Here is a 20,695-nt window from a genome sequence, read left to right on the forward strand (position 1 = left end):
TGTGAGGAGATTCCTTCACATATTCCACCGAAAATCCCAGACAAAATAACGCAGCATTCAGCACTATTTTGTCTGGGAAAACATGATGTTGGTGTCCGTCATTTGATGGATTCCTCACCACCGTCATTTCCATTGTCCTGTTCCTAAGACGGAGCAGAGCAAAAAAAAATGAAATGCCGATTTGAGCTTATCCTTAGTACTAAATATATTGCTCCTGTAAGGAGCTGTAACATGGCCATGTGTGTGAATTGAGCCTTACAGTATGTTCATCTGTCATACACAAGCGCAAGTTTTCATGCTGCATTTAAAAACATTATTCACACACAGCAGTTCGGTGTCATTTTTTTTTAATGGGGTTTTTTTAGACCATAATCAGTAGTGATTCAAAAGGGAAAAATCCATTCACACGTTGTCAAAAAATTCACACAGATTTTAGGGCATACTGTGAATTTGAAACTTCGCATAATGCTCCATACAGCTGTGGAAAGATGTTGGATTTCTCAGCAGATTTCATCGTTGGCATGGTGAAATCCGCATCAAATTATCATTCACAATCTGTTGCAGATTTTCTTTGCATATTTCATGCTGGATTAGGTGTAGTTTTTTCTGACGCAAATACGCCCCATGTGCCTTGATCTATCCAACAGTTTTCAATTGTTTTTCCATTTGTGCTCAAATATAGTTGGTCAGGACAATAGACACAGAGGGAGCACTTCCTTTAGCACTTTTCAGCCGTTTTTTAATCAAACTAGCGTTTTTCACTGCGTTTTTTGCGGCCGTTTTTGGAGCTGTTTTTCTATTGAGCCAATGAAAAACTGCTCCAAAAACGTCTCAAGAAGTGACATGCACTTCTTTTTATGAGGCGTTTTTTACTCGGCCGTTTTTAAAAATGTCCCGTTGGAACGGAACGCCGTTTTTCCCACTGAAATTAATGGGCAGATGTTTGAATGAGTTCAGCCCCCACATTTTTTGCCGTTTTCGGGACGTTTACCGCCCGAAAAACGGCTGAAAATAGCCTGTGTGAACATACCCTGACTGTGCACCTCAGATACACTATGTTATATGTATGTGTTGCCTATATAGAATATTTCTCTATAACACATATGGGCTAGAATATTTGTGCTGCATTTTTTTTTGACTGTTTTTGGGGATTTGTTTTTATAAACCTTTGTATTTATTTATTTATTTCTTTATTTATTTACACTTCCATTTGCTATTTGTTTTTTAGGAGATCAGGGGCAGCAAGGGAAACATGATGTCTGTCTTTCCTGTATTTCCCTGTATGTAGGTCATGATCTATATATTACTGTATACACATCACTGTTGTTAATAATCTGTATATACAAGGAAATGCAAGGAAAACCAACATCTTGTCTACTGAGCATACCCCTGCCCCCTTTCAGAGGGTGGAAAAAGCATTTTCACACAACATGTGCAGATTTTACATCCCGTACTGCAATTTTCAGTAGAAAAGAGTTCTAGTTTGTTAGAAAAGAATATACAGACTGCTCCAGATTGTTATTTTAATGATACGTTTCCTTGATCACGCTTTAAGTTATGGAAGTACTTTTTCTTAAAATGATTGTGACACATTGGGAACTAATCATGAAATCAATACACTGGGTGACGCGGCCTTCAGAACAAGCTATTAAACTGGCAGCTAGAGCTGTCACCTATAAAGATTGATGACATATGGTATACTAGAAAATTTCTTCCACTCTATTCTCAGCGCATCTGCTCTAGCTGCAGACAAACAAAGATCTGTTTTACGGGCTTCGCAATACAAATATAGGCATAGTGAGATTCGATCGGTGCTTACCTGGTAATATTTAACAGTACAGTAGGGTAATGCAGGTTTCAATTTTTCAAAATGCTTTTGCTTGTGTCTGTCTATTGATACAAACAATTTCCACCTCACATATATATCTGTAAGGAGGCTTTAAACACAGAGGGGGTGACAAAACCATGATTTCCAGTAGTAGAGAATTGCTAACATGTATAATAGAAAAAAATATTGTAAAAGGAAAAAAAAAAACTAAATTATATTTCTCAGGTAGAAAGGCACCACAGGACAAGAACAAATCTGATCAATGTCTATGACAGAAATACTTCCTGTAATTGGAATTATGATGATGCTTCATGATGAAAATGAATGCAGTGATGCAGTAGTGGACTGACCATTCTGCATTACGGCAATGCCCAATGGCCCATGGCTCACAGCCTCAAATTTAAGTGGCCTAAAAAAGAAGTAAACAAAAACAAACAAACATAAATGCAGCGCAAAGTCATTGTGTTACCCTGCTCAAGTGTATTACTAGTGTGGTTTATAAGGGGCCCATCCCATAAACATTATTGTCCAAGGGCCCAGACAACTCTCAGTTGGGATTACTTTACAACACTAATGGCTGGTCGTATCAGAATTTGGTTTAAAAAGTACAAGAGGCCTTGATCGCTCTCCAGGGTGGTGAATCATCATTTCGATAACCTGAGATCTACATACTTGGTTGCACCTGACAGATATAGATGAAACACAAAGCTGTCTCTCAGGAAAGGTGTTTTTGTTTTCCATAACAACCAATGAGTCATGTCTCATTGTGCTCCTTCGAAAATTAAGAGTAAACTCTGATTTTGCAATGGTCTAGTCTTTGCGATACCCAGTGAAAGAATCAACCGGAAGGCACAATTTGCCCCTCTCCCACGACTTTGATTAGGGTTGAGGTACTTGGCTAGACCCAGGATATAGGTGCCCCTAGCTGGTCTGGTGATTCAATCCCTATATAATGTCTAACAGAAGTGGAACCAGACACAATAGGAATAGTTGGAGGTATGGTTTCTATCGGCTATGACAACAGGAAAATTCATTAGAAACATACCCGGGATGGTAGAACAGACAGACAGGGGTTCCAGATAGTTGTAAAGCAGGCCAGTCGTTGGTAATGGAGGCCAGGCAGGATGCGGTGCTAAAAACTAAACATGCCCCAGACAAGCCAAGGGTCATGTAATAGAGATCATGCAAAGCTGTGGTTGTGGTACTGGGGTGTACATGTAGTCCGATAAACCAAGGGTCAGATAACAGTGGTCAGACAGGATCAAGATCTGGTACAGTGGAGAATCCAACAGAATGATAAACCGAGTCATAAAAGCAAGGTTCAAGTACAAGTTCAAACCCAAAAGCAGAAATCATACTAGTGTATCAAACACATATAAGTGGCACTTAAACTAGTGTATTTCTATTTTTATTATGCTGCCCTTCATTCTGATTGGCTGGGCACTTTTTTTCTAAAACCGTTATCATAAATGAGTTTCTAAAAAAGTCTGTGTGAGTTTCCTTTGGGTGCTCTGGTTTCTATCCACATTCCAAAAACACACTAATAAGATAACTGTCTTTCTTTGAAATTAGCCCTAGTGTGTGTCTAAGATAGGGACATTAGATTGTGAGCCCCATTATGGACAGGATCTGATGTCAAACATGAAACTCCCTAAATGTCGCAGTTGCTAATTATAGGCTGAGATGAACCTTAACGCTAGAGTTTCATGGCGTAACCAATTAGGGTGAAATTGTGGGATTACCGTGACTGTGCTTTATTGTTTCTCAATGGGAAAAAAAGTTGCAGGTGACTATGTGATTTTAAAGCGACCCACGAGTGAGTCCATGTTGCCATAGAGCTCTAGCCTTAATTTAACGACCCAAATTGGGCTGAGATGATCCCAGCATTAGTAGGTGAACAGAAGCAATGTGCAATAGCAATGCTACCTCTAACCTTCCACAATGCACACAGGGTGAGCATTTTATTATACATGTAGCAGGGTTGTAGGAGGCAGGGTTATCACACATAACTCCGGCGCTCCGGCTTGTTAATGCTTGAATTGGTGGCTTATCTGCACAGAACAAGCCAACACTGACATGGAGTTTGAAATGGGGTTGAGTACATCAGTAGAGTTATGTACACCTTTGAAAGCGATTTTTTTATAAAAAAAAAAAGGTCAATCAGTGTGTTTTGTGCAACTTTATCATTCATTTTTATTACAAATTATTTTTACTTTTTGAGATACAGCTGCTTTGTATACAGAGCAGCTGAATCCTCTACCCATCAGGTCAGCGGCACTGACAGGTTCAGTGTCAGCGGGTCCTGTGTGTTCATAATTTAGATGTGATAGATTACAGGTGGATCCTGCGTGTCAGAGACATGCAGGACCCGCTGGCACTGATCCCATCTGACGGATTCAGGTCTTAACGCACGATACAGCTGATCTGTATACGGGATACAAAGCAGCTGTATCTCAAAAAGTAAAAATATTTTTTACTAAAAAGTACTTTGAAAGTTGCACCAATCACACTGATAGACTCCAATGGTGCCAGTCGGAACTCTCTGTTCTTAATGGGTTCCATCGGGATTCGGTTATACCGTGTTTCCCCGATAGTAAGACACCCCCGATTGTAAGACGTATCGGGGGTTTCAGGGGGGTCGGCTAATATAAGCCGTACCCCGAAAGTAAGACATATGTCTTACTTTCGGGGAAACACGGGGGTATTGCCGCCTCCTGCCCACTTCCGCGCCGCCCCCCTCTCCATACGTCTCCATACGTCACCGCGCCGTCCCCTGCACTTGTCAATGCCGCCTCCTGCTTAAAATACGGTAATGCACACAGTATTAACTCCTTAACGCCGAAGGACGGATATATCCGTCCTCAGCAGCTGCTAGTTCGCGCAGGAGGACGGATATATCCGTCCTGTGATGGCGTGGGTACTGAGACTGTACCCACGCGATCAGCGGCAGGAGCACGGCTGTTATACACAGCCTGGCTCCTGCTGCAACTGCCGGAATCGAAGCGCGTGCCGATTCCGGCAGTTTAACCCATTAAATACCGCTATCAATAGTGACAGCGGCATTTAATGTGTTTGACAGAGGGGGGAGCTCCCTCTGTCACCCGATCGGCGCCCCCGCAAACAAATCGCGGGTCGCCGTCGGGTTTCCATGACAGCTGGGGGTCTAACAAAGACCCCCAGGTCTGCCTTCAGCATCTGCCTGTTAGGCGATGCAGGAGGCATGACCTAATAGGTTGCCTGTCAGTTTTACACTGACAGGCAATAATGCTTCGGTATACTAAGTATACCAAAGCATTATATATGCGATCGGCACATCGCATAGTGAAGTCCCCTGGTGGGACTAAAAAAAAAAATGTAAAACAGTTAAATAAAGTTTGTGAAAAAAAAAAATATAATAATTCGACAATTTTTTTCCAATATAAGACATACCCCGAAAGTAAGACATAGTGGGGCTTTTGGGGATAAAAAGAAAGTAAGACACTGTCTTACTTTCGGGGAAACACGGTAGTATCCGTCGTTTTGCCAGACAAAATAGGGCAGCATTCTTACAAAGTAACCTAAAGAAAGATGGTGTTCACCAAGGAAGAGATTTTTCCTTTTGCTGAAACATTATACTATGAAGTCATGTGTGTAATGGAAAAGTTGTAATTAGGGAACGAGTTCAGAACATGAAAGACAAAAAGGAATAAATCCACTAATTTGTCACAGAAAATTCTGGCAGGCATCTTAATTAACTTCACATATTTTGTAGCTCTTTGTGATGCCAGCGCTGTGTAGCTGAAAATTGTCTTGGAGTTGGAATAATGTGATATGGAAAGCGGGAGCAGCAGAAGGTATTAGAATACAAATTTTTGAATAGCCACACAATATCACCGTGTGACACAGGATTGTGCTAATACATTATAAATCTAAAATAAAGATGTGAATTTGTAATCCCTTAATTGAATTTAAAAAAAAAAACCTTTCTAACAAATAACAAAAAATGTCCACCAAAAATTACAAAGTAATGGGATTATTTAGAATAATATAAATTTTTTGCACATAGATTGAATAAAAACAAAGACCAACACTTATTAGATTTCCACACGACCGTAATAACCTATAGAGTTAATTTAATGGGTTGTTTAGTGTGAAATATGAAAGGTATAAAACCAACAAAAAAAACCAAAACAATTAAATCTATATCTGAAGCAAAAAAATATTACAGAAATGGCACAGTATTTTATAGGTACCCCTAACAACGCCCCAAAAAAAATATTTCTCCTGCACTAAAGAAGGCCTCATATAGCCACAGCAATGAATAAAATATAAAAGTTATGGATGCTGTAATGAGCAGAGGGCGAGGCAGACTTGGTCATTAATGGGTTAAAGACATGTTTATGGATGCATATAACTATATATATATATATATATATATATATATATATATATATATAATATAAATAAATATAAATACACAAAGAGGCCGCAGCGGTATTAACAAGAGCGGGAGAACGCCCCAGACACCCAACATCCGTCTCTTCTGGATACAAAATTAAAAAAATGTACTTCAAGGTAGGTGTAAAAAAGAGTGCCACTTTATTAGCGCTGGTGCGACGTTTCGGCTCCACACACTAGAACCTTTCTTAAGCAATGAGAATGCTTGAGAAAGGCTCTAGTATGTGGAGCCGAAACGTCACACCAGGGCTAATAAAGTAGATCTCTTTTTTACATTTACCTTGGGGTGCTGCTTCAATTTTTGAAATTTTATATATACATACATATATACATACAATGAATGTCCACTTTATTAGTGACACCATCCCTTTCACAATTGGAGTTTCCCTGTATGGAAATTAAACACGTGACCCTGGAATGCAGCATAAAATCAAGTGAGCAGGTTTTCCGTGGATTAGTTTGTGTGAATCCACATTAGTATGGGTAAATCGAGCGATCTCAGCAACTTCGAACGAGGCATGATCATCGGTGCTAAACTAGTTGGGGCCAGTATTTCAAAAACTGCCAACCTTGTGGGGGTTTTCTTATGCAACAGTGTCGAAAATGTACAGAGAATGGTGTGATCGAGGAAAAATATTCAGCGAGGTCCTGTGTACGTCAACAACTAGTCGATGAAAGGGGTTCGAGGAGGATGTCAAGAATTGTTCTGACGAACAGGCGGAGCACAGTCAAGCAAATTGCAGCCAAATACAACACCATAATCCAATCAATGTGTCTGAATACAGAACTTGTCCTTTCTCAGCACGAATGGGCTGTAACAGCAGAAGGCCAGTTTGAGTGTCATTTCTGTCTGGGGGAAACAGAAAGGCAAGACTGCCATGGGCAAAAGAGCAAAATTTACATCACTGAGCAGTGGAAGAACATTACCGGGTCAGATGAATCCAGATTTTTGTTCAACCACACTGATGGGAACGTCAGAATTTGGCACAATAATTAATAAACCCTTCCTATAAGGAGTCAACAGTTCTGGCTGGTGGAGGTGAAATAATGGTGTAGGGAATGTTTTCTTGGTAAAGCCTGGGTCCTCTGACACCTGTGGAAGGACATTTGAACAGTAGGGCTTATCTAAGCCTTGTGGCCGACCATGTTCATCCCTTCATGGCAGCTGTTTGTCCCATGGCAGAAGGACACTTTTGCGGCAACTGTGAGAAGCTAACCTGTCCGCTTGGGCCAATATTCCTGCAAAACTATTATATTGCAATAGCAATACAATTTTGTGAATTAGCGGCTGAGGAGAATTTGACCCATCGTTGATACAATTGGACAAGGCATACACACAGGTAACCCAACCTAGCAGGAGTTAAAAACACAAACCTCAGATATTGCCCTGACAGGTTTCAGACTAAAGAGATATTCTAGCCATTACCATTTATCACTTATCCATAGTATTGCTGATAAATATTAGATCAGTGGGGGTCCTAGTGGACAGACTGTTAGAATAAAGGACCCCCACATCGTGGTAAGGACGAGTGATATGGAGCAGTGGCCAAGAATGTGTGCTGTTTCTTCATACAACTCAGCTGTTTACGCACTTCCCACAGAAATATATGGAGTAACACTGCAGATGCCCGGCCACCGCTTTAAAGAACTCCTCACCACCATGGATGTATTAAAAGCCCACAGTCAATCTTTTGTCATGTATCCCATGAATAGGGATATAGAGAATAGGGATCACCCCTTTAAGGAGTATTTTCTAATGTTACCAATAGAAATGCTTTATTAACTTGTATATTCAATGAACCTTTATATATTTAATCAGCTGCCTATAGGCAGATGAGGGGGGTGTATTTTTTCACACATGTAGCACTAAAATTCTGTTTGTCAAACACCAGTCATCCATACTTTTTCAGAAGTCTCACACAATCCAACTTTGTTCTTTGCAGACACTAGAGGAGGAACTTTTTGGCAATAATGAAGAAAGTCCTGCCTTTACAGAATTTTTGAGCTTACTCGGAGATACGGTCTTACTTCAAGACTTCAAAGGGTGAGTTACAAAGATTAAAAGTGACAGATGGGATTTAAAAAAAAAACACAATTGTTTTGATTGCAATGGAAGAGAAAACAGTAGCAATGGTTTAAAGTGATATGTAATGGGTTGAAAATCAATATTTTGTGTCTTGACATTGAAAAGATCTGCTGATTACATTTTTTCCGGGAGTTATGATCTTTCTGTAGTCAGATTTGATTGCCCATTCACTTTGTTTCTTTTGTGGAAAATAGAGATAAAGAAGTTGCAGTCTTTACAGTAATCACAAAGTCTGACATCAATCTAGATCATTCTGGGTGCTTTCAGATTTTCCATGTGTAACATCAGTCTTGTATGATGTTGTACTATATACTTTTTTTGTGAATTGGACTTTGTAAATGTGGACTTCCTGTCAGCCTCTTGATGTAAAGGAACATACTACAAGGACAAAAATATGTGGACACCTGATCATCACATCCACATGTTCATATTAAACATCTTACTCCAAAACGATCAAAATTATTTTACACTTGGCCCAGGCCTTTGTTGCTATAATGGCCCCTACACTTCTGGAATGGCTTTTCACTAGATTTCGGTGAGTGCAATTATTTGCATCCATTCGTCCACAAGAGCAGTATTGGTCGGACACTGATTTTGGGTGGTAAGACTTGGCCAGAAGTCACCGCTCCACTACATTTCATCTTTTAGCAACCCATAAGTGTTTCCACATAATTTTGACTATGAAGTGTAGCTCGAAAAGGACTTTTATTGGCACTATGCTACTGATCTTTATAAGTAGAAGCACATTCCATGAAATGCAGTATCCTAGATTTTTTTCAAGTTCTTTTATTTGTGTTGTTCTGGAACAGTCTATTTTTTTTATTATAATATCCTAACCTAGGGTTGACTTTACCATACTGCTCACAGGGCGGGATACTTTAAAGTGTATGCTTATTTTTTTTTCACCATTTTATAGTGAAGATAAAATCTATGTAAAAAGTCGAGTAACGTTATATTTGCATTGCATTACTTACTTTGTATTTATCCTGAGTTACAGCCTGTATTATAGTCTAGAGTTGCTTTCACAATCAGGTTGGTTGTTATTGGAAACCGTCAACAAGCTCGTCGACAGGTGCAACTCTTTTTCAATATATTTGTTAGAAAACAGAATACAATAGTAATGATACTTTTACTTCTTCAATATAATCAACTAATATTAACCCCTTTAGGACACGGCCAATTTTGGCATCCAGGCACTCATTTTTTTATTTTTGTTCGACGTAGCTGTATGAGACTTTCTTTTTTTGCGGGACAATTGCGGGACAAGTTGTACTTTATGTAGGTGCCATTTGTTGGTACATTTACATTATCGTCTAATTTATATAATTTTTTATGTGGGCAGAAAACAAGCGCTTTCGCTTTATTCAGTTTTCATTTATTTATTTTTATATACAGTGATCATCAAAAATGATGTTATAAATTTGTTGTGCAGATTATTACGGTCGTGGCAATACAAAATATGTGTATATTATTTTATGTTTTAGGACTAAGTTTGTAAAGTTTATTAATTGTAAAAAATGTGCATTCGGGTGTATTTTTTTCGGATTTTTATTTAATATTACTTTTTTATATTAAGACTCAATTCAAAGTCTTTAAGACAGCCGAGTACAGCAGTCGACTTTTTCCGTCTGTCCTACAGACATTGGATGGAGTGGCAGGGCACACGCTCAACCGCCGCTCCATTTAAGCTCCTTCCAGGAATCAGTGGGGGTCCGACTGGTGACAATTATCATCTATCTTGTGGCTTTAAGTCAAAAATGGGCTTTGTCCCTTACTGACATTCACATTTTGTAGCACAAAATACTGATGCAAAATATGCCAGCATTGAGGCGGCATAAGAAAGTGTCTAACATGCCTAGCAAATTTGGCACAATTAGCACCATTTTTGCCAATTCATATTTTCAGACATTCTATAACACTACTGATAATCTCCCTCTTACATTTATAGATCCCCACAATCTTTACAATCCACGGGAATGGGTATCAGCATAAACAATATTATATATGAGAAGGACTTATACATTTATTAATACTTAAATGTTTCTTAAAATGTGTCTTTTTATTTACAGCTTTCGTGGAGGGCTGGATGTAACACATGGGCAGACGGGCACTGAGTCCATTTACACTGTATTCAGAGACAAGGAGATCATGTTTCATGTATCAACTAAGTTACCGTTTACAGAAGGAGATACTCAGCAGGTGAGAACTTTTGAATTGTCAGCTGGCAGACCCTGATAAAATATTCTGCTTTTATATTTCTTTAGTACCATAAATAATGTCACTATATGCCATATTGCTAGCACATAATCTCTAATATCATTACTAGTTTGTAGACATTGGGTTATTTAGTAATGCCAAACGATCCAGACGATCACAGGGTGGTAAGGATAGGTTTACATTATGTTTTCACGTCCTGTTTACATTATGTTTTCACGTCATATATATATATATATATATATATGCACATTTTTTCCAATAGAATTCAATGGCAACAGGGTAGGCATTTAGGCCTGGGCTACACAGATAGGCTTTTTGCAGTACAATAGATTGATTTGAACTATCGAGCTACAGCTGCTGTCCAAAGGTATACATTGAATTGTATGCAATCTGTGGACTGCAGCTGTCATTCGATAGATAAAATCAATCAATAGCACTACAAAAAGGTGTAGGCGTAGTCTTTGTTTTAAGGGTACAAACACACTGGGAGTAAACACTGCAGATTTTCCGCAATGGATTTCATTGTGAAAAATCTGCAGCACAGAACAGTAGCAGCAGTGTGGGCGAGATATGAACAAATCTCATCCACATACAGCGGAAAAGATCAGCCGAGAAACCATTCATAAACTGACCTGCGGTGTGTTTCTTTAATCCGCAGCATGTCAATGCCGCGGAATCGCTGCTCTTCTCTTGCAGGTTTTTTTCCCCATTCAATGGAAAACAAAAAGTACCGTTTAACATGATGTGAGCAGGGCCTAACTGACTTCTGATCTCCCACAATGTATTTTGTATGAATGGAGAATAAAAGAGGTACAGTACAAGATAGATAACGCAAAGAATTTGCAAAGATATGCAACATTTTATGTAGATTTAAACTGAAAGTTTGTAAAAAAAAAAAAAAGTACAAAACTGGCACATTCTTATCCTGCGATGGAGATAAAATGGCTCTTTTCACTATGTACAGACAGCAGATGTTGGTACGTTCAGTGTGTCTTACACAGTGACTCAGAGTCTGGCTTATTTGCCAGTGGCAGTTTATATTATTTCTTTATCACCTCTCAGCAATAAAACTCCATATGAGATACAGAGAGTAAGATAAGAGAGGTTCTGTATTTAAATGTACAAAAAAATAGTACAGGCAAATGATGGAGCAGTTGCCAATAGAAACTAATCGGCTAATCTCTCTGTTGAACACCGACATCAAGATATATGCCAAAATTGTATGAAATAGGCTCCTTCACATTCTCCCTATATTGGTTCATCACGACCAGTTCGGATTCGTACACGGCAGGCAAGCCCCAGATGGAACCCGCTGGATCAGTAATTTGATCCAACATGCTGAGACTCATGACCCTTCTCTGCTCCTAGCACTGGACACCGATAAAGTCCATTGGGGATACCTGGAAGAAGTCTTAAAGGGAATGTGTTGCCAGAAAAACATGTTTTTTTTTTTTTAGTTAAACAGTTAGTGTATAGGTGATTAAACATTGTTCTAATTTTTTTTATTTTTTCCACGAGTCAGGAAATATTATAAATTGGATTCAATTTATAATATTTCCCAGCACTGGTCACTAGATGGAGCAATTCCCAAAATGGCAGCATTGCATGTGGTAAAGCAACCACATTGCTTTATGCTGCAAAATTGGGAAAAAATCCCTCGCTCTAGTGAGCTCTCAGAATCCCCCCCTCCTTTATCCTGGCTAGTGCCGGGAGAAACGAGGGGTTTGAACGGTCTAACCTCCTACACTGTGTGTCGCCATTTTTTGAGCTAACACACAGTGTAGAAGGTTAACATACACTAGTAAACACACTGAAACACGAACATACATAGAAATAACTTACCTGCTCCAGTCGCCGCCGCTCCCTCCGGTCCGTCCGCTCCGTCTGCTGCCGCTGCTCCATGTGCACAAGTCCGGAAGCCGCGACCGGAAGTAGTAATCTTACTGCCCGGCCGCGACTTCCAGTCCACAGGAAAATGGCGCCGGACGGCGCGCATTTCAAATCGGACTGTGTGGGAGCGGCGCATGCGCCGTTCCCACACATACGGCGTACACCAAAGTGGATGGAACGGGCCCCGTTCGCAGTCCCTATGGGACTGGAGCTGCCGTATTCCATGTCTGTATGTGTCGTTAATCGACACATACAGAAATGGGAAAAAAAATGGCAGCCCCTATAGGGAAGAAAAGTGTAAAAATAGAAAAAAGTAACACATAAATACACAAATAAATATAAACGTTTTTAATAAAACCCTAACATAATACTAACTGATATTAAAAAAAAAATTTTGGTGACACTGTTACTTTAAATAAATTTGGCCTCACAGGACTTATAAACTCAGCCGTAATGGCACTATACTCCAATACTTCAACTACACCTTATTCACACAACCGGTGTGCCACTCGGGCCGTTTTTGACGGCATCCGAGTGGCACCCGATAGTCTTCACGGACCCATTCACTTTAGCGGGTGAATCGGGTCCGTAAAAAATGATCCGAGTCTCCAATCCGAGTCTCCAATCTGAGGAAAGTTAGGACATGTTCTATCTTTCCTTGGATCACTGACAGGACTCGGCCAGTGCACACGGTCCTGTGCATAAGGCAGTAGAGTGTACTCCTCAGGGTTCTTATCGAAACCATTTAACATAAGTAAAGGAACCCATCAGGGAGGTCCCCTTTCCCCCATCATCTACCTTAATCATGGAACCCCTAGCGAAATCTATTTGTTCCATCTCTAATATACAAGGGCTAAAAATTGGCAAAACATAAAATTGGATTATACGCAGATGACGTCATTTTTGTCTTAACAAACCCACAAAAGTCCCTTACAGCTGTGCAAACAACCCCCAATATTTGTAAACTTATCTTACTATAAAGTAAATGACAATAAAATCTAAAATACTCAACGTAGGTATCCCACTCAAAACTAAAAAAAAATATCCAAGAAATTCCTATATCAATGAAACTCACGTTCTATAAAATACTTAGGAACCTCATTAACTTCCACCAGCACAAGACTATATACAGAAAACTTTAAACCATCCCTCATAAAAAACAACAATACACTAAACTCCCACTATCATGGGACAGAAGAATCGCTCTCTTTAAAATGTCCATCATTCCATCGATTTTATATCTCATGCACACACTAGCAATCCCAATCCCTAACACCTTCTTTAGTCAAATATAATGGTGGTTTCTCTTGGCTCAAATACCCACAAAATCTCTCTCAGACCGGAGCAGGCAAAACTAAATTGGGTATGATCCAACAAATACCCTAAATGACATATATAAAGTACAGTTAAGTTTACCGCTCAGACGGCACTGGTAACAGTCCAATATCATTCTGTATGGACACTCTCTCCCAGAAAAATGCAGTGGACAATCCACAATCCAATGAGGGTGTGGATGGTAATTCTTATCCTTGTAGTTCCACCAAGCTCCTTATGGTCTCTCTCCACATTCAAAGAACTCCTGGTAGGAAAAGGATCTTATGTCTGTAATAGATGAAAAAGGAAGACACATAGTGCAACACCCTCTGAAAAAAGATTGCTCCACGCCAAGTTTAATCCATACTCACAGAATTAACACGAAATAAAAGCATCAAGGTACGTAAAAATCTTTAAAATTTCTAGGCGGCACGCCAAACACTCTCGCCCAAAGAGAGAGACAATAAGGTGCTTGGTGGAACTACAAGGATAAGAATTACCATTCACACCCTCATTGGATTGTGGATTGTCCACTGCATTTTTCTGGGAGAGAGTGTCCATACTGAATGATATTGGACTGTTACCAGTGCCGTCTGAGCAGCGGTAAACTTAACTGTACTTTACCTTCTTTAGTCAACTTCAAAAATAAGTCTCTTAATTTGTCCAGGCAGGTTCCCGCTCTAAAACCCAATTCCTGGTTATGACTCTAAAATGAGGGAGAGAAGGCATGGGACTCCCAGACCTGAAAGAATACCATCAGGCTACTTTATTAGATCAAACCAAATACTGGTGGCCAGACACAACCCACAAATAATGGGTTCAAATAGAAGGACAAGTAACTGGTGGTGGACAGTTGTCCTTGTTCAGCGTATCAAAACCCCACAAAACACCGGCATATTATAGACCCCTCAGTGTTGAAGCCACTTAAATGGCCTGCATGAAATATCTAGACCTGACAGATAACAGTAAACTCTCTGTCATTACTACCAATAACCTTCATACAATCGCTGGGCCGGGACTTCAGTCTACAATTGGTCTAACAATGGACTAAAAACATCCCATGCTTTCTTTCGCACAACTGTTCTCCAAATACCAGCTACCTAAATCCGAATTTTTTAAATATCTATAAATCAGTCACTCCCTCTCTTCCATCTCTCTGGACAATACATAATTATTGCAGTGTATTATAAAAGCAATCCAAAGAATGCATAGGGTAAAGTCTCCCAGTGGGACTAAAAAAAAAAAAATTAATAAAAAGTTAATCAATAAATTATGTGTACCCCAAAATGGTGCTATTAAAAAATACAGCTTGGCCTGCAAAAAAAGTCCTTATACAACTATATCAACGTAAAAATGTAAAAGTTATAGCTCTTTGAATGCGACGATGGAAATTTTAAAAAAAATTGTTTGGTCATTAACCCCTTAACGCAATATCACGTAACTGTACGTGATAAGAATTAAGGGGAAGTATGGAGTGAGCTCACAGGCTAAGCTCGCTCGATACACAGCAGGTGACAGCTGTGTTCCGCAGCCGACACCTCACTGCAATGGGCGGAATCAAAGATCACTTTGATTCCGCCCGTTTAACACCTTAAATGCTGCGGTCAATCGCAACCGCAGAATTTAAAGTGTTAGACTCAGGGGGGCACCCCCTCAAACAAGCCATCGTGCCCCCCTGGCGCATGATCGGCCGGTAACAATGGTTGTTATGGCAGCCTGGGGGCCTAACAAAGGCCCCCAGGTCGGCCATCTTTGTACTCCTTTGAAGCTCTGCCTGACGGAATCACGATATACTGCAATACATTAGTATTGCAGTATAAAATGAAAACGATGCAACGATCACTGCTTCAAGTCTCAAGACTATTAAAAAAGTAAAAAACAGTTGAATAAAGTTTTTCTTTTATGTTCCCAAAAAAATTAAGTATTAAAAGTTAAAACAAACAAACCTTTTCACATTTTTCCCTAAATCAATGTTAAAAAAAATAAAATTAACATAACTGGTATCGCCGCGTCCATAAAATTCCGAACTATCACAATATAGCATTGTTTAACCCACTCGGTGAATGCTGTAAAAAAATAAATATATAAAACGCACGCAAATTTCTGGTTTTTGGTCACCTTAACGCTCCAAAAAAATGAAATAAAAAGTGTTCAAAAAGACACATATACCCTAAAATGATATCAGTGAAAACTACAGCTCGCCCCGCAAAATGTAAGCCCTCACATCGCTAAATTGATGGAAAAATTAAAAAGTTATGGCTCTCAGAACATGGCGACACAAAATATTTTTTTAATTTAGCAAATAGTTTTATTTTTTTAAAAGTGGTAAAACAAAACATATAAATTTGGTAACGCCGTAATCGTATCAACTCGTAGAATAAGGTGAATATGTTGTTTTTACCGCCTGATGGATGTCGTAAAAACAAAACCCCCCAAAATATGGCGGAATTGCTGTTTTTTGCCCATTTCACCCCACAAATAATTTTTTTTCAGCTTCCCAGAACATTATGCAGTACAATAAATGGTGCCATGAAAAACTACAACATGTCCCATAAAAAAACAAACCTTCATATGGCTATATGGAAGGAAAAATAAAAAATATATAGCTTTTGGAAGGTGGGAAGGAAAAAGCAAAAGTGAAAATCCAAGGAGGGAAGGGGTTAAGGTTTAAAATACCTTCAGTATTAAGGGGTTAATATGTCTTTTAAAATTCTGTTATAACAGAAAAAAGAGAAGACAACGATATACTGTACCTTGATGTGAACAGATTATATTTCATTACTTATATGCTATGAGTGGGTTAAGCATCAATTGAGAAAATTAATCTATTAATCCAATTCCTGTAAAGCCGAAGCAGCCACATCAGGCCGCTGCATGATCATTTCTCTGAATTATAGGAAAAAAGTGGATTTTTTATTTATTTTTATAAATGGCAGACTCTTTGTTTTGTTTTCTTTGCATTTGTTTTAAATTGTTTCCCATTACAATCCATAGTGAGAAGCTTTAAAACCTGACTCATCGGAAAAAGTTTTTGGTGTTCTAACCAATTTGTTGTTGAATGGCAGAACTTTTCCTAGAGAATTTAGAGAGAGTGAGAGTAAAAGCTTTTTTACACTAGTCAATTATAGGGCAAACGAGCGTTCAAAGAATGCCCGTTCACGATAATTGCCCTGCGTAGGACAGCGATCAGTAGATGAATGAGCAAACCCTCGTTCATCTGCTGATTTTATCATTTTAAATGTGAAAAATATTATCATTGCCGGCAGAACATCTCCCTGTGTAAATAGACATGATACAAATGTATGGGGACGAGCGATCGGAGTATTGAGTGCCGATCAAATTGGCTGCAGAGTTATCCTAGGAGGCCGGACTGCACTGACAACGTGGACGCATCGCCATGACTACGGCCCAGGGGGAAGTATATACTTTTTTGTTTTTTAAACGTTAGTTTCTGCAGTGGAGATTCCGCTCTACAATACTTCACCACAATTTTGTGTGGTTATACAGGCAGAATTCGCTGCAGGTCCTGAGTAGGATACTCTGCATACTTTTATGCAGCATATCCAACCCATGGTATCCCAGCCTAAAAAAGGGGAGTAATGCTCAAATATTATTCAAGCTCCATAGCCATCTGTAAAGACAGCCGAGGTTCACACAGTTCAGGTTTTTATGCATCTTTTCTCAGGATTTCTCAGAATCACTTGGATAGGTAAAAGCATTCCAAAGTTATTACCACATAAGGTGACACATGGCAGATTTGAAAAATCAGGCCCTGTCAGGATGGTCAAAAGTGTCTGCAGCGGCAAGGATTAAAATGTGAACTTGTTTACCACAAAATAGAAACAACAATGTACAAGGAAAAACAACCAAACCTTTATTTCCTAAGAAATCACATCCTTTAACCCCTTGGTGACATGTCACATACTATTACGTAATATACAGTTGAGCCCGCACCATCGCCAGCGGGTGTCAGCTGTATATTACATCTGACACCTTTGCTGCATGGCCAGGACCGGAGCTAGCCTCCTATCCGGCCAATTAACCCTATAAATGCAGCGCTCAAAAGCGAGCGCTGCATCTATGGGGTTTACCAGCAGATCCGAACCCAGCAATGCAATTGCGGCCTCCTGTATGCCAAGTATGGAAGGTCCCGCTCAGAGGCGGGGCCCAAAAGGCTTCAGTTTCCAGAAACAATATGGCGCAGGCTCAGAAGCTGAGCCTGCGACATCTGCCGTTGGTATCAGCTGTATGTTACAGCTGACACCCTGCTGTAACAGAAGGGAATGGAGCTAGCTCCGATCCCTGCTATTAACTCCTTAGATGCCATGATCAAAACCAATGGCATATCTACAGTAAAAGGAGAAAAAACAAAGAGCGCTCGGCGCACATCGTGCATCATCTCTTGTATGTGGTTCCAAAGGGTTGGGGGTAAGCGGTTATGCTTACCTGATGGTGTTGTGCTTGGAGCATAACACCCTGGTGGGCCTGTAGGATGTATAAAGGACTGCAGCTGGTAAATCCGTGTGGGGGCTGTCAAGACTCCCTCAGTTGTGTGAAGCAAAAAGTATTATAATCTCCAGCGTTGTCCAGTGTTTTTGAATCCAGGAAATGTATGTTTCCTTGCCTGGCGAAGAGATCAGTCCGATCTCGTAACACGTAGGATTTTACCTATTAAAACATATATCTTATTCCACACCTCCTGCCTTGGCTCAATTTCCTGAATTCAATAATACTGGACAGCGCTGGAGATTATAATCCAAAACCAATTGCAGCATCTTATTGGTTTGAAGGAGATCGGCATCGCTGCAATGTGATCGCTGAGTTGCCGATCATAGCTATGGCAACAGGAGGCCTAGCAATGGCCTCCTGGTCTGTCTCGTATAAAAGCCCATTAGGCCCGTCCGGAGGCGGGCCTAATAGGCTTGCTGTCAGTGAATAACTGACCGCACTATAGCATTGCACTACGTGGGTAGTGCAATATATTAGAGTAAAAATCAGAGGTGTAGGCTCTCAAGTCCCCTAGTGGGACAAAACAAAAAGTTAATAAAAATGTTGAATAAAAGTGTAAAAATAAATGTTTAAAGTTAAAAAAACAGCCTTTTTTCATATAAGAAGTCTTTTATTATAGGAAAAAAATGAAAACGTTAAAAAAAAAGTACACATATTTGGTATCACCGCATCCATAATGACTCAAACTGTAAAACTATAATCTTATTTTTCCCACACGGTGAAAAGCGCAAAAATATATAAATAAAAAAACAATGAAAGAATCGCTATTTTAGGTCACCACCCCTCACAAAACATAGAATGAAAAGTGATAAAAAAGTCGCATGGACCCAAAAATAGTACCAATAAAAACTACAACCCGTCCTGCAAAAAATAAGCCCTTACACAGCTTTTTTGATGAAAAATAAAAAAGTTATGGATCTCATAATATTATGACACAAATAATAAATGATTTAAAAATAAAGTGATTTTTATTATGCAAACGCTGCAAAACATATAAAAACTATATATATATATATATATATATATATATATATATATATATATGGTATCGCCGTAAACATATCGACCCACAGAAAAAAGTAAAATGTCACGGTAAACACACTAAAAAAAAAAAAAAGAATAAAAAAACTGAGAGAATTGGTTGTTTTTGGTCACATTGCTTGCCAAAAAAATGTAATACAAAGAGATAAAAAAAATTGCATGTGCCCCAAAATGGTACCAATAAAAACGACAGATTGTTCCGCAACAAATAAGCCCTCACACTGCTCCATTGGAGAAAAAATAAAGAATTTCTGTCTCTCAGAATATGGCGATGCAAAATGTGCAGTGTTCCAAAAGCGGATAAAATTGGGCGCCATTTATCAGTGCGACACCGGCCACATATCTATGAATTATTTTTTATTTAACACATTATTATGCCCTCTTATTATACCCTGATGTACTCCTCACAGCTTCCATTTGCCCCACATTATAAACTCAAATACCAGCAAAACCCCAAACAGAACTATCACCAAGCAAAATCTGTGCTCCAAAAGCTAAATGGTGCTCCCTCCCTTCTGAGCCATACAATGTGCCCAAATAGCAGTTTACATCCACATATATGGCATCAAAATACCCGGGAGAACCCGCCTAACATTTTATAAGGTGTTTGTCTTCAGTGGCACAAACTGGGCACAACATATTGTGCACTAAAATGGCATATCAGTGGAAAATTGCAATTTTTACTTTGCACCATTCGCTACGCATTCATTTCTAATGAAAAAACAAAAACATGTGGGTCAAAATAGTCACTACACCCCTTAATATGCCCTACGGGGTGTAGTTTCCAAAATAGGGGATACTACTTGGGGGTTTGTTTTACTATTTGTCCTTAGAGCTCGGCAATTGTGGGCCAACGCTGTGAAAATCACAAAAATAGACCTCAAATGCGGGTTTTGCTCTTCACTTCTGAGCCCTGTCATATGTCCAGGCAAATGATAAATGTCTTGAGGGGTGTAGTTTCTAAAATGCGGTCACTTCTTGGGGGCTTCCACTGTACTCTGGTACCTCAGGGTTTTGCAAATGCGATATGGAGCCCAAAAATCAAATCCGCAAGATCTGCATACTAAATAGCTATTGGCTTTATGAGCCCTGCCGTGTTTCCAAACAGCAGTTTATTACCACATATGGGGTATTGCCGTAATCGTGAGAAATTGCTTTTCAAATGTTGGGATGCATAAAAAAAATTCCACGTTTTATCTGTAAAAAATAAATTTTACGGCATAATTACACTAAATTCTGCAAAAACACAGTGGGGTCAAAATGCTCACTATACCCCTCAATAAATTTCTTCAGGGGTGTAGTTTTCAAAATGGGGTTATCCACTGATTTGGTCCCGCAGAGGCTTTGCAAATGGAACAAGGCGCTGCAAACTA

General features: G+C 39.4%; 1 protein-coding gene across 6 annotated transcripts in view; it reads left to right on the plus strand.

Moving 5' to 3' along the window:
• The window catches only part of RAP1GAP2 (RAP1 GTPase activating protein 2), a 669,125-nt gene that overhangs the window by 602,481 nt on the left and 45,949 nt on the right, over positions 1 to 20,695 (plus strand). For all 6 annotated transcript variants that reach the window (XM_075854239.1, XM_075854235.1, XM_075854234.1 and 3 more), the window contains 2 exons: positions 8,209 to 8,309; positions 10,421 to 10,550. In XM_075854239.1, the coding sequence (XP_075710354.1) occupies positions 8,209 to 8,309; positions 10,421 to 10,550 (231 nt within the window). The remainder of the gene's footprint in view (positions 1 to 8,208; positions 8,310 to 10,420; positions 10,551 to 20,695) is intronic.

This window comes from Rhinoderma darwinii, chromosome 2 (genome assembly GCF_050947455.1).
Source record: "Rhinoderma darwinii isolate aRhiDar2 chromosome 2, aRhiDar2.hap1, whole genome shotgun sequence".
In the NCBI taxonomy this organism is placed as follows: Eukaryota; Metazoa; Chordata; class Amphibia; order Anura; family Rhinodermatidae; genus Rhinoderma; species Rhinoderma darwinii.